This window comes from Poecilia reticulata, linkage group LG13 (genome assembly GCF_000633615.1).
Source record: "Poecilia reticulata strain Guanapo linkage group LG13, Guppy_female_1.0+MT, whole genome shotgun sequence".
Taxonomy (NCBI): domain Eukaryota; kingdom Metazoa; phylum Chordata; class Actinopteri; order Cyprinodontiformes; family Poeciliidae; genus Poecilia; species Poecilia reticulata.
In genome coordinates, this window is record NC_024343.1 from 18,831,856 (window position 1) to 18,845,241 (window position 13,386).

Sequence of the window (13,386 nt, forward strand, 5' to 3'; positions counted from 1 at the left end):
ACCTTATTTAAATCAGGACGGGAAGAAACAATGCGGAGACTCAGAGCGGAGACTCCCTTCAGACGTGGGCCGTCCCAGGAGACCACCGGAGGAGAAAACGGCTACAACACCTTCCCCGACCTCCTCCATTCAACACTTTATCTAATTACGTCTTGACCATTGTAGCTCTTCATTACGCTAATTCCCTCTCCTGCGTTCTGTCATTGCCCTTTGCATCTTTCCGTCCCCGGGGCGGCTCTGTGTTTTACATATAAGCGAGGGGCTCTGCCTGGTCTGGTTGCCAGGATACAGGTCTAATTGAGGGGTCTCCAGAGAGTAGCTGTTATCAGAGCCTGAACCCTCTGTTCCTGTCACCGCCCTCATGCTTTCTCTTATTGGGTCTGTTTCTCTTGTATTTCCACCCACGCATCAAGCACACAGTGTCAGACGTCTTCCTGACATCTTCCAAGCTTTTTTAGACTCGTATATCGAGCTGATGTTGACAGAATCTTTTTATCCTTATCTGCTTCCACTGTAGTTTCCTCAAAGAGTTGGACATCAGTTTAATTTCTTGCTTTGCTCCCTTTGCTTTTGGGGTTTGTGGATGAATTTCCTGTTGTTCCCTTTATCTGCCCGTTTCATCTGCCGTCTATCCGTTTGTGCTTCCACTGGTTATCTCCTGCTCCGTTTCTCTTCAATCCCGCCATCTTCTCTGTCACTCTGCCGAGCCGTTATCTACCACAGAACATGGCACGGAGTCCTTAACCGGCATCGTAGCTGCTTCCCAACACACACAAGTCTAGATTCACATTCCTGACAAGGGAATTTATTGGTTAAAGAAGCAGTGATGCTGTGTTTTCCTATTCCTGTGTGCTGACGATGAAATGATTTGTCAGCTGCTAAGAAAGTCAGTCTAAAATAACTTAAAACTTCATTCTGCCAATCTGCCAAGATTCATCTCTGCCAGCCGCAATATTTCTGAGTAGTGGATGCAACTTATACTCTAGTAACTTCTCTCTGACTGGACGTTACTTTCTGCAGTCAATAATCTGGCTGGAGCGTTATCTGTATTTAGGATTTCTCAGGTTTTCAAGAATAAAGTTAGAGAAAGCTTGAAAGTTAGAAATAACTCAAAAAAAAATTTTTTTTACAGATTCTCATTAGCTAACATGCTTTTTCTGTCACCAAGATGTGTTGAACCTTTAGTTAAATCTGTTAATTTAACTGCGGAGCTGTATAGTGGCGACTGCTCTCTCGAACATACACTAGTTGTGTTAACTAGTTAATGATCAGTTGAAGGGAGGATTCTTGATGCTCCTTCATAGTTACATCAAATAAATCTGATTTATTTGATGATCTAACAAGTATACTAAAGTTCTATAAAAATGTTATTTATATTAAACGGAAAATATGTTAAAAAATTTAATATTTTGTGACACTTATGTGTCAAAAGCCCAGAATCTTGTTGCTAAAAAGTTCAATGGTCATCTTATGAAGGAAAAAAAATTGTAGCCCTTAAATCACAACTGTCTAAAAATCTATTTCTACATGACAGAGAGCTGTAAAATTGGCGATCGGTGCTTCTCAAAGTTATAATTTAGACTTTTTGTTACAAAGTTTCATGTTGATGAAACACCAAACACGCATTCGTCTCTGTAAAACTCCCCATATCAAAGAAGCTCCATCTTCCTTATACAGTGCTTCTTCCCCAGGCATATTCAGCTCATTTTCTTGCCTTTCATCCACCTCTCTGTTCGTTCTTACTCTCCATCTCCACTGCAATGCAGATTTTTCTTCCCTTTATGGAAAGCCACAGCCGGAATGCAGAATGCTAAATTTCCCCCACTTTTCTGTTAAGATATAATGGAAGATGCACCCACAGAATCACACGCACGCACACACGCACACACACACACACATCAGGAAAGCCTTTTCAAGCAACAACTGTATGTTTTCTTCACTGGTTTTAGAAATATGTAACCCCTGCCACACTAGGGGTTACATTTTTTTTCTAAAAATGTTAACAAATGCAGAGTTTTTACACACTGGGAAAGTTGCAGGCATCATGCCTGGACTGATGAGGCTCTATGGAGGAGGACGTGAATGGGAGGTAAGGCATTATTCCCATGAGTCAAGTGCTCTCTTAGCAACCAGCCAGACATCGGATTCACAACACAATCACGTAAGGCGAGGCAAAAGAAAAACTCCCACATAGTCTCTTGCAGAGACACACGTGTAACAATCGCCTTGTCTAAATGTTGCATTCAAAGCTTGCAAATGCTTTGAGGTACAAATATTTAACACTTGCACAAAAGAGTCAGTAACAACAGGGTATATATATAGAGAGAGAATCCCAAGGAAGCATGTAAATCTTAGCAGTTTTTCCTCTGAGGACTACCTTGTAAGAACAGTTTTCCTGGTGGACCATCCTTCACAGCATCCTAGAACGGGGCTGGCTGAGCTGGAATGAACAGGAGCGGGACTGGGATGAAATTCCCAGCCCTGCAGCGGTATTCCAAAGGGAAGAGCGGGGAGAGGTCCCAATGAGTCCTGGATCCGAACTAACAGGGCGGTGGAAAATTTAAAAAAAGTCCACAGCTTGTACCCAGCCTCGAGTCGGGGAAGTCTTCACCCACCCTCTGCTCTGAATTGTTGCTTGTTATCTGCTCTGTTCTTTAAGAGGAAGGAAAAAAAAAGGGTAGGGTTTGATCTGCTTCCCAAACGCTGAAAAAGAAGGAGGGGCGCGAGAGACGGGAGGAGGAGGGGTGAGAGAATGGGAGAGAGGCTTAGAGAGCGAGAGAGGGGAGAGCTTGGTTTTCTCTCTCTGCTTTGGACTGAAAAGAGGGAGGAGTTGTGTTGAGCTGAGTGTAAGCGGAGCTGGCCGGTTGGGGAGAGGGGACCGCGGAGATGGGAACGGAGGGGGTGACGTGGGCCAGAGCCGGGACGTCGTCCGACTTTTAATGTGGAGCTACGCCAGAGGAGGAGAGACGAGGGAGGGCAGAGGACCGACTTTCATTCCTCAGTCCTGCACCATCATCATCAGAGTGAAAATATAACACAGTTATCGACAGAAGTTTACATTTTCATAAGAAAGTCTGTAAAAATGCTAAATATCAAAAGCAGGTGTCCAAAGACATCATATATAGCCAAAGTTTTTATACTTTAAAAACTACAAAGATCTCCCCGTCACTAATGTTATCTGTATATTTCTGTTTCCTGAAATTACGGGTCATGAATGGAAATGCGTTGACTGTGCAGCTTCTCTTCATTGTTTGTGTCTTGTTGTAAGACTATAATCCCTCGGCAGCAGATGGCCGCTCTATAATCCACATCAAAACTACTCAGATAATTCCTCTCTTCCCCGTCTATTCATTACTCAGTTCAGACATCTTTTCACTACTGGGAAAAATCCATGTTGTCGTTTTCCTTGTTTGTGTACTAAATAAACCTTCCATGCATTATTACCGCTGTGTGCAAAGATAAATGCTAACTGAACACAAAACTTTAAAAAGCACCTAGCTAGAAATGCACGCAAAAATCAGCTGGTGATGGACCACTGAAAAAACAATATATTTAAAATCATATTTTCTAGTTTGTAAATTTACCATAACCTTAGTGCTACCAGATCAGAACTGCAACACTGTTCGGTGTGGATGTTGTTACTGATGAAAGAAGATTCAAAGTTAGCTATTTTCAGTTACAGTGACATATTTATCAGTAAGTGGAGGAAGATGTGTGAAGACAATTAAAAGGAAAATGCATATTGTAAGACATATTGAAAGAGAAAGAAAGCAAGACTTAAAATAGATAACATGAAGGTAAAACTTAGAACAGCAAGGACAATAGGCTGACGAATAATAATAATAATAATAATAATAGCAGCTAATGTTTTAGGACAATAAATCATCTTCAGTATTAGTTTGCTAATTTCTTACGACATAAGAAAAATGCATACGTTATATTTCAGTAATTATTGGCAAAAACTGATGTAAATAAATGTAAGCGGTTCCACAGCTGGCTGCCTGAACGCATCTAAATTGCTGATGAGATTTTCATAGTCCAGATTTAGTCATTAACGACTTCATATGGTTAGTTTGGAAATTCTTGACATTTAAAAACAATTCACTACCAGTAAACAACCAGTAAGGCATCTAGAGTACAAGCCTGCAACTTCCTTTACTGATATGTTCATGCACTTTACCACAGCCTACTAGTTTATTTATTTATTTTGGTAGGTGAGTATTTTGATTTTTATTTGAAAATATAAATTACTATAAAGAGGATCTTAGATTCTATTTCTATTGATTGTGATTGTGATTCTGATTCCCCTTTGGTACAGTTGACTCATGAAACCAGAACAGAGTGTCCTCTGGTCTGGTAGATATTACTTACTGACGTCATGTTAGCACATCTCCTTACGGTAATCTGTGAGTAAATTATAGAAAATAAACTTCAGTCATCAGCTTTAAAGAAAGTATTCAAATAAATAACCCGAAGGCAGATCCAAAAAGAACGTTGTCTGTAAAAGACGTCCCTTTTCCTTTCAAACTGTTCTGGGCACAAAAAGACCAGAAATACAAAAACCATAAAATTGAAGAAATAAAATTCATAAGGGCTGATTAGCGTTCACATTTTCTCATAATGTTGTCTTGGAGAAGCTCATGCAAACTATTCTTGGAAGGTGTGGATGACTTTCATGTCATGATGCAGAAACTGGAATCGACTGGATAAATCATGTTTAAATGAGTCCAAATCTGCTCCCTCCATCCCAGAGAAATTGGACAGTGTTCACATGAAATGATTAATGTTACTTCATCATGAGTCAAAGCACTGCATGAGGGATGGGGGTCTCTCAAAGCGGGAAAAGATAAGCATGCACCGGTGCTGATTTGAGGACAAAATAAAAACTATATAGATTAACAGTGGATGTGACACCGGCAGGGAAATCAGCAACCTGGATCTAATCTGTTGCGACAAATTAACGCTTAACATGCTCCTTGTTTTTCTCCCCCCGTCAAAAACTCAAATTAATGACAAGAAGATGAAAAATATTACATCCAGGCGCAATTAAGCATGCATCTATTTCCAGCTTTCACTTTTGTCATTCGCTGGGTTGCATCAGCGCCGCTCTCTCACCCGTCTCTTTCTCTCGGGCCAAACCTCTCTATCCAATATTGATCCCTCCTGGGTGATGCTGCTTTTCCCAATAAGACCACTCTTGGGTTTAATGACCTGGAAGTGGATCGATGAGCTGCCTCGCTCTCTGATCTCTCTCGGCTCAGGCCTGCGCGCGGTTGGCCCCGGCTTAGCCTTCAGCTCAGCTGCCGGCTGGGACAGACTGGAACGGTGCCCATCTTCTGACACCGGAGGACATAATCATCTGTGTTAAAAGATACCAACTCGGCCTCACGAAAGCCTTCTTAATCTGATTCAATGTTACAAGTAAGCTTATTTAAGCTTAGAGAAAAAAAGTGGAACGGCAAGTAACTGGACCCTTTCCAGTTTGCTGCAGATGATGCTGGGGTTGAAGTGGATGTGCGAAGATGGTTGTACGAACTCATGGCTTTAGAAGAGGCGAGGTTGATTCAGTAAAACACAGGCAGAAATGTCCAACATTGATATTTTTTCCTAGATGCTTCCGAGGAAAAAATTGAAAGAACCAAACACATAGTGCCAATACATTAGTGCACACTTTTCTTCCTCTTTTTTTTTGGCTTAAAAAAAAAAAAACGAACCTGAAGAAGTGTACATTTTGTACAATATCTATTTCAGTAGATACTAACTTCTGGGGAACACGCAAACACGGCTGTCTCAGTAATGTTGGAAAAGCTAACAACGCTAATCGCTAATATAAGAAGTTTAAAATGTAAACTCAGTCATTTTTGAAGTGCTTCCGAGAAGTTGTGATCTCAACTATCACTGTAAATTCACTCATCGTTCGCAAATATTGCAGAGACTTGCAAATTTTCTCCCATCATTGCAACTTTTACGCAAATCTGACCAATCAGCTTCATGCTTTGAACGTTGAAAATTCCTCAGGATGTGATTTGATTTGGATGAAGAGTGCTTTTTCAAGTAGGATAATATTTGCACTTTAAATATTAACTATGTTAAAATCCTGTCCTTTTTTGGGAAGGTTGTGTGCAACTTTCTTGCAAGATCATGTTATAGCAAAAATAAAGTTTATTTATTTTGTTTATTTCAACTGCAACCTTTTGAAAAAGGTGTTGTAAAACCAGTAATTTTAGGCTGCAACAATCATAACCAAACATTGCAACATCCTAGAGGGACTTATGTTGTCTGTATTACAGCGGCTGCTCTTTCACACTTGCACCATTATGCCGCCTGTTTCTGCTCCTAATATAAATAAGTAATGACTCCTCACGGCGAGAATGCTGGGAAAATATTTTAATTTCTGTTCTCATAATATATTTCACTAAGCTTAACAAAAATCAGAGATAAAAAGCTGCCACGGTGCGTCAACAAAGATTTGATCCCAAGAACAGCAATCTGGTGGCAAATGTAATCACATAACATTTGGTTTCTCTGTTGGGAAGTTCGCAGTCTAAGCTAGGCTTTTCTGTATCAACCAGTTTAAAGCAGCTTGTTTTTAAACAAAGTCTTGTCCGTTTTTATGACTGCTGAAGACTAAAATGAAACCTAACACACTGGAATGTGACGTTCTCACTTCAGCCGCCATGAGTTCAAATCTGCGGGATCAGAAAAAAAGCCTGCTGCTTCTCTCTTTTCAATATAAACACATGGTGAGAAGTGAAAAACTTTGATCTGCTCAGATAAATTAAGTCAAGGCAACCTCCCCTTGCTCCTCCGTCGCCATGGTAGCAGTCAGTCCAGAGACATCTCTAACCTCATCTCCTCTCCTCCCGCATCCCCAAATCTGACCTTCACATGGTTGTCACGGTTACAATCTGAGTCAAAGCACAGGTGGAGACCGATACACAGCATTACTTAATTTACACCAAATGAGGACAAAACAACAGCGAGAGCTCTGGGCTGTTCGTACATCATGTCTACAGATCACTTTTGAAGGCCGTCAAATGAGATTCAAGAGCAAAAAATACAGCTTTAAAAACGTTGATTATATAAGTGGCCCAAACTGGCACAACGATGACAGTACAAAGACTATTATTAGTGGGAGACGGCGGACGGTAGCAGTCGAAGCCTCCCACACACCGACCCTCTGATGAGTTCACTGTCTGGTCGGTGAAAAGCTGCAAGAACCCTGGGCATATTCTCATCTTCTAAACTGAAGCGTCTGCATTAGAGATGCAAGTTACAGATTAATGAGTTCATCTAAAGTTGGTTGAGCTTATCCATCGACTAATGACTAACCAATCAGCGTTCATTTTCTTAAAAACCTAAGTTTTCTCTTGTGTCGACAAGGCCGACCATCTTTCCATAACATAAGGGGCTAAATCTTTCATAATATGCAGAAATAAACTTTTACAGTATTTTGTGTTAGCCGTATTAAATGTAGACTGACTAAACAGAAATTGATGGTTTTATCACATTATTAAACATAGATATAGTTATAAATTATAACAAAACAGAAACCTCTTAATAGAAACATAAAAGATGAAAAAAATAAAATATGTGAAACACTTCATCCCCATGAACAGAGAGATATTCACATAGAAGTCTGTAGGTTTTTGCGCTATCAATCACTCTTGTGCTCACCCTCTCACCACTGTAGTTCACCAAAACATAGCCTGCCCAGAATGCTAAGGCTAGTTAGCATACCCTCCAATGACGGCGGATAATTGATGAGTTGTTTCTTTTTCATTATCACATTGAGCAGCATTGATTGACAGCGCTAAGCCCCTCCTCCTGGCTCTGATTGGTTGCTTTTAACCAGGAGACGTGCATTTCTTCAGATGGCAACAGTTGCACAGATTACCTGTCTCACACTGTAATGTCACAACATGGTGACGGTTTTAACAAATATGGAAGAAAACATATTTTGAAACAGCTACATGCTGCAGATTTAATCGATTTGACTAAACCGTTAATCGACAATTAACTGTAAATGGTTTGCGCCCCTAATCTGTAGGCGAAATGTTGTCTCTACTTCATTCTTTTAACGTTCTCAGTGCAGCAGAAATGAGGCTCTATTCATGGAGTGAGGCAGAAATAACTAATGCATAATTACAAGTGGAAAACGTGGTGATTCATTCCACTGTAACTAGTGGATGCAGACAGAAGTAATGCTGCAGATGGTAAAGAATGTAACACGTTCAACATTTCATGGAAAATCCCTGTACTTTGTTTTATTTCCCCCTTTTTTAATATTTGATGCCAACCATCCCAACTTCCTTCCCTTCTCTTTCTGTTCAGCGTTTTAGCGTAGGGACACTTGCTTTCTTCTTTACCACTTCTTTCCATCTGCCCCCTCCCGTTCTCCTGCCCCGCCCTCCTCAGTGGGGAAGGAGAGAGCGCAGATGCTTTTAGCAAGTTGACATTTGGTGCCAGTGTAAAAAACACTGCATAGCAAAGCAGGTTGGCTCAGTGTGAGGGCCAGATTCTAGCGGTAATGAGCTCGCTCTGACAGGGAGGATAGGATATGGAAGGCCAGGAAGTGTGTGTGTGGGTGTGTGTGTGTGTGTGTGTGCATGTTCGTGTTTGCGTGTTTGTGTGTGTTAACGTCTGTGATCAGCCACCAGAGGCTGCTCTAATGAGGGCTTCGTGTCTGCAGTTGGTGGTGGGAGGACTCAGCATGTTGGAACCACCAGACTGTTTAAACATTTGGTTTTCATTTTCAAAGACCTCACAACACACTTACATTTGTTTTCCAGCTAAGAAAATAATAAACTGACCAGCAGGACCACTGGAGAAAAGACAAAGGGGTTATGAGCAGGATACCACTCAGACACAATGGCTCTAAATGCTAAAAAGAAAGCAAAAAGAAGAGCAGTGGAAGTTTAAGAAAATTTCTGTCTCACTTTATTTAACCCGCTTTTGTTCCCAATAATTTCTCAATTTAAGTGTTTATTCAAAATCACATTAAAATTCCCCCACTAAAGTGAACCAAGCATCACTGAATGCTTATAATGCTAATATTCTCCTCTGGCTCCCTGTGTTCATGTGGCTTTTGTACGTTTTTGTTCATATTTTTTTACTAAATCTATGAATCAACTTGACGCCTCTCTGCCTGCTGCATTTGGATCCGAAATCACAACATCTCATCAAGACAGAAGGAACCGGCCATCAGGACCCAGCGGGTCTGCAGTTCACAGAATATGGACATTTAAGAAAGACCATCATCATTTATGTGGTACTTTGCTTACGGACAATTAATTAAGCAATTAATCAACACTAAATATTATTGTCTGATCAGATGTTAATATTTAATTTCAGATGGGCCTTCAACACTGAGCCAGAAAAAACAAACAAACTAAAAATGAACAATTTTCAAATTTCTTTTGTAAATATAACCAAAGGATTTATTTCATCCACTTGTCATCATAAATGTTTATTCTACTTCTAGATAGATGTACATGTAAAAAAAATTGTCACAAGTATATGTGTAGTCAGAAAAGTAATCAGTATACTTATTTAAAGAGCTACTCTACACCAAGTATTTAGTTTTGTTTGTTGTTAGTTTATTGGTCATGGATTATTTTAAATATTGGACTCAATCACAAAGACCAGTAATGGAACAGAGTACATTTGGTATTGAAATTTAGTTGTTCGTTGACAAAAATAAATAAGAATCGATCGTGCCTCTTGAAAGAATGTCCCTTTTCTCAGTGGAATATTTTAACCACTTCCTCCTTTAACTGTAAAAGAGAGGATGAGAGGGTGTGGGGTTAGGATGGGACGGGACTCTATAATTAGGTGACAGCCGTACTGTCATTCTGCTTTTACGGTACAGTAGGAAGTCTACAAGGTGAATGTCTGCCAGGCAGCCAACTGCAGGCTCTACCACACTAATTAACCAGCTATTATGAGCTTGTTAAGCTCCCAGTGCCACGCTAAAAGGAGCAGGAAAACAAAAGGCATAATAGTCTGTGCAATAAGCATTGAAAACTGCTAGTGAGTGCAGTTGATGTTTGAAATTTATGCCTAAGGTTGTCCATCTGAATTAAAACAACTACCAATGGAGAAGCGGTGTGTGGTGCAATGGTAGAGCATGTACCCCATTTATAGACGCTGTTAGTTCTCAATGCTACCAACCCAAACCGTTGCTAAATGTCTCCCCTCTCCCATCTCTCTCTGTCCGCATTTTCTGTCCTAAGTAAAGTCTGTTTGGGCCTCAAAAACCTGTTCTTCTTCATGCTTTGGGTCAGTGGCAAGTTGTTGATCATGTGACTTCTGTGATAAAAGTGTTTCCATTGCAATTTTGCAAAATAAATCAATTTTGACACAAAACAACCTCATCCTATCGCCAAAACCTTTTAATCGAAAAATTTACATTTTGGCGAAATTGTTGCGTTTCCAATAAGTAAATTTATTTTCAAAATATCAAATTGGGCTACACGTCTACATGCAACTTACAAAATTTACCCTACGTAGATCCACACAAGCCAAAGCGGATACATTATAGCTGCTGTGATCAATAGTGAAAAACAACAGCCAGCTGCACTGCTAAATCAATAATCGATTACTCCTGATGTCATAGTTTGGATGTTTGTCTGCTGTTTGGATAATAATGTTGAACAGAAAAGACATCAATGCAGCACATGGGTTGGTATCTTTTACTGCTTCATTGTGTCTAAAATGTTTGTCTCCATGGAAAAATAATCAAATAATGCAAATACAACTTTTCTTGCAAAAACAAACAGATTATTCTTCAGGAAAATGAAAGTGTTCTGTGCCTGGCTCTCTCCAGCAACAGATGAAGCTCCCTGCATGACCTGGCACAATTTCTCTCTCTTTCACACACATACACACGAACGCACGCACACACACACACACACATACGCAGAGTCACATGAACAGGCTTAGAGCTTAGATAACACAAAGTCAGAGGCATGGTGACAAAAATCCCCCATTTTCTCCCTCTTATAAAGACTCTCCCTCTGAGGTTAAACATGCTTTGTGTTGTAAGGAATAATAAAAACAGACCTTGTCTAAAACCTCAACCAAAATGGGCACACAACCAATTACACACTCTATAATTAGGAGCAGAGAGGAGCAGTGTTTTATGTTTCAGCTCCACCCAAACGAGCGCCAAAGTCTGCACACAAACACAGGCCGCCTGTGTCTGAGCGCGGCTCCAGCCTTCCTCGGGCGTGCGGGACAGGTGACGGGGCTTCAAATCCTTCGTTACGCAGAAAACACAAACTATCTCCCGCTCGTTGTTTTTGCAGCCGTGTAGAAATAAACTCTTCCTCTTTTTTTTAATCTTTATCTTCAAGTCGTGCTTTTGCTTACATAGCCGGGCCCCCTGCGCGAGCGTGCTACCGGCTGTGTAGTTTGCAGACTGACACGAAGCTGTAATATTGGAGGCCGTCTGCTACACAAATCCCTATTTCCTCCCCAGCACGCTCTGCCACTCACAGCCTGCGCGGCCGCTTTGATAGTTTTCATGGGGTGGAAAAAAAGGGGAGTCAGGCGGCGTGTGGAAAATGGTCTCCTGCTGTATTTTGGCTGTGTGAGAACATTAGGGCATAATGCCTCCTGACAGCTAGAGGAAGAAAACAATTAGCTGGGAGCAGGAGTGAGAATAGCGGTGAAGGACAGAGGATGCCAAACCACTGGAGAATACAGTACTGGGAAAAGATGAAAAAGCGTGAAGTTCACAGGCCTGTGCAGGCTGACTTCAATGCTAAAAAAAGATACGATATGTACTGAAGAGAAGGTTGACTGTACATTTTGCCTTTCACTCCCAAACTAGGGAGAATCAGAAGTGACTCAACAAAAGGATGGGTGGGTTCAGGGGAGTGTTTTTGCATTTTGCACGATGACAACCAGCAGTGGAATTTACAACTTCAGGCAATAAAATTCTGACCTCATTTCTTCAACATCTAGCTCACCTCTGTGAATCCATAAATCCTTTAAGGGCCGGTATTATGTACCATTAAGGCACATAATGGCATTTGATGGCACAATAGAATAACTATGTTATCTTAAAATGCTGTATGTATCAAACATAACTTAGTAGAAATTTGACTTCACAATTTAAAATTGGGTCTCTGTGTCTTTAAGAAGCTCCTGCTCTTTATGACACTCCGCCTTCAGGAAGTCATCACAACGTTCCTCCATTATGCCTTTTATAATTGTTATTATTTATAGCATTTTTATAGTTCACCATGAAAACATTTGAAACTAAATCTAAACACCCAATGTGAAATAATTTACATTTATTAGTCTGTTTTTAGCAAAAGAAAATATTTTGAGCCTTAACTTCTCTGTCGTTTTATATCTATAAATCCACCAAACATTGGCACGCTAAATGTAAATGCATCGTCCTTCAAGTGAACCGCCCAGCCAAATATTGAATCCAAGTTCTCTATAGGTTAGCAATATTGCGCTATCTGACATTTCAAAGATAACTTGGAACATATTTACATGTGTGGCACCAAAAACTGTGGTGACCAAACATTTCATCGTCAAAAAGTATATATATATTTTTTTGGCTTCAACAGAATTTTTTTTCAGGATTACCTTGTTTTTTAGTCATATTTTGACCTCTTCTTCTATGACAAGCTACCTTGTCTCTGCTGAAAAGAAAACCTCCCAAAGGTGAGACCAAACAGTTGCATTTTAGTCTACCCCGTGCAGATCACATTCTCCCATGCTTGCTGTGCCCTTTACATCACTTGCATCAAACTGAAAACATGACTTTCCCATGGTTTTCTTTAAAGGTTATTTTTCCCCCAACGATAAAAGCCAGATTTGTGCTGTACAATATTAGATAATCATTCAATGGCAACAGAATTGGCAAATATGGTGTTAATGACATCAGTGGTGTAAAAAGTCAGTTTTTCCCCATTTTCATGCTTCTCATCTGTTTTTCCATCAATCTCTGCGACCATAAGCATATTGGACACATCATTGCGTGAGGTGTGACCATCTAATGCATTGAGACTCCATCCAAGCATGTGAATATAAAATGACACTTGGCAAACATTACCTAACAATCACTACATTCAAAACAGTTCTCTGCAAGATTGCTACTGTGAGCATTTATTTTGCGATACCAATACTTTAAAAGCATTTCTTGCAGTTCCTGTAGGGTGCACGACTATTAGCTGTCCTGTTGTCAAATTTTCTCACCTTAGCTGTGAGACTTTCATCCAGATTTACAATGGACCTCTGCTTCTGTGACTAACGCTCTCCTTACTATAACTTTACTTCAAACCTCTCCACAACTTGTCCTCTGACAAACCTATGAGACCTTCACAGAAAAAAAATACTGAACCTTTTGGGTTTATTGTGACAAAA

General features: G+C 40.3%; 1 protein-coding gene across 5 annotated transcripts in view; it reads right to left on the minus strand.

Moving 5' to 3' along the window:
* schip1 (schwannomin interacting protein 1) overlaps positions 1-13,386 on the minus strand; it is a 269,246-nt gene that overhangs the window by 24,459 nt on the left and 231,401 nt on the right. Inside the window, exon 1 of one of the 5 annotated variants that reach the window (XM_008425831.2) lies at positions 2,378-2,737. The exons of the other annotated variants lie outside the window; for them this stretch is intronic. Coding sequence (XP_008424053.1) covers positions 2,378-2,407 — 30 coding nt within the window. The 5' untranslated portion in view covers positions 2,408-2,737. Of the gene's footprint in view, positions 1-2,377; positions 2,738-13,386 lie in introns of those variants that run through there. 5 annotated transcript variants of the gene reach the window in all.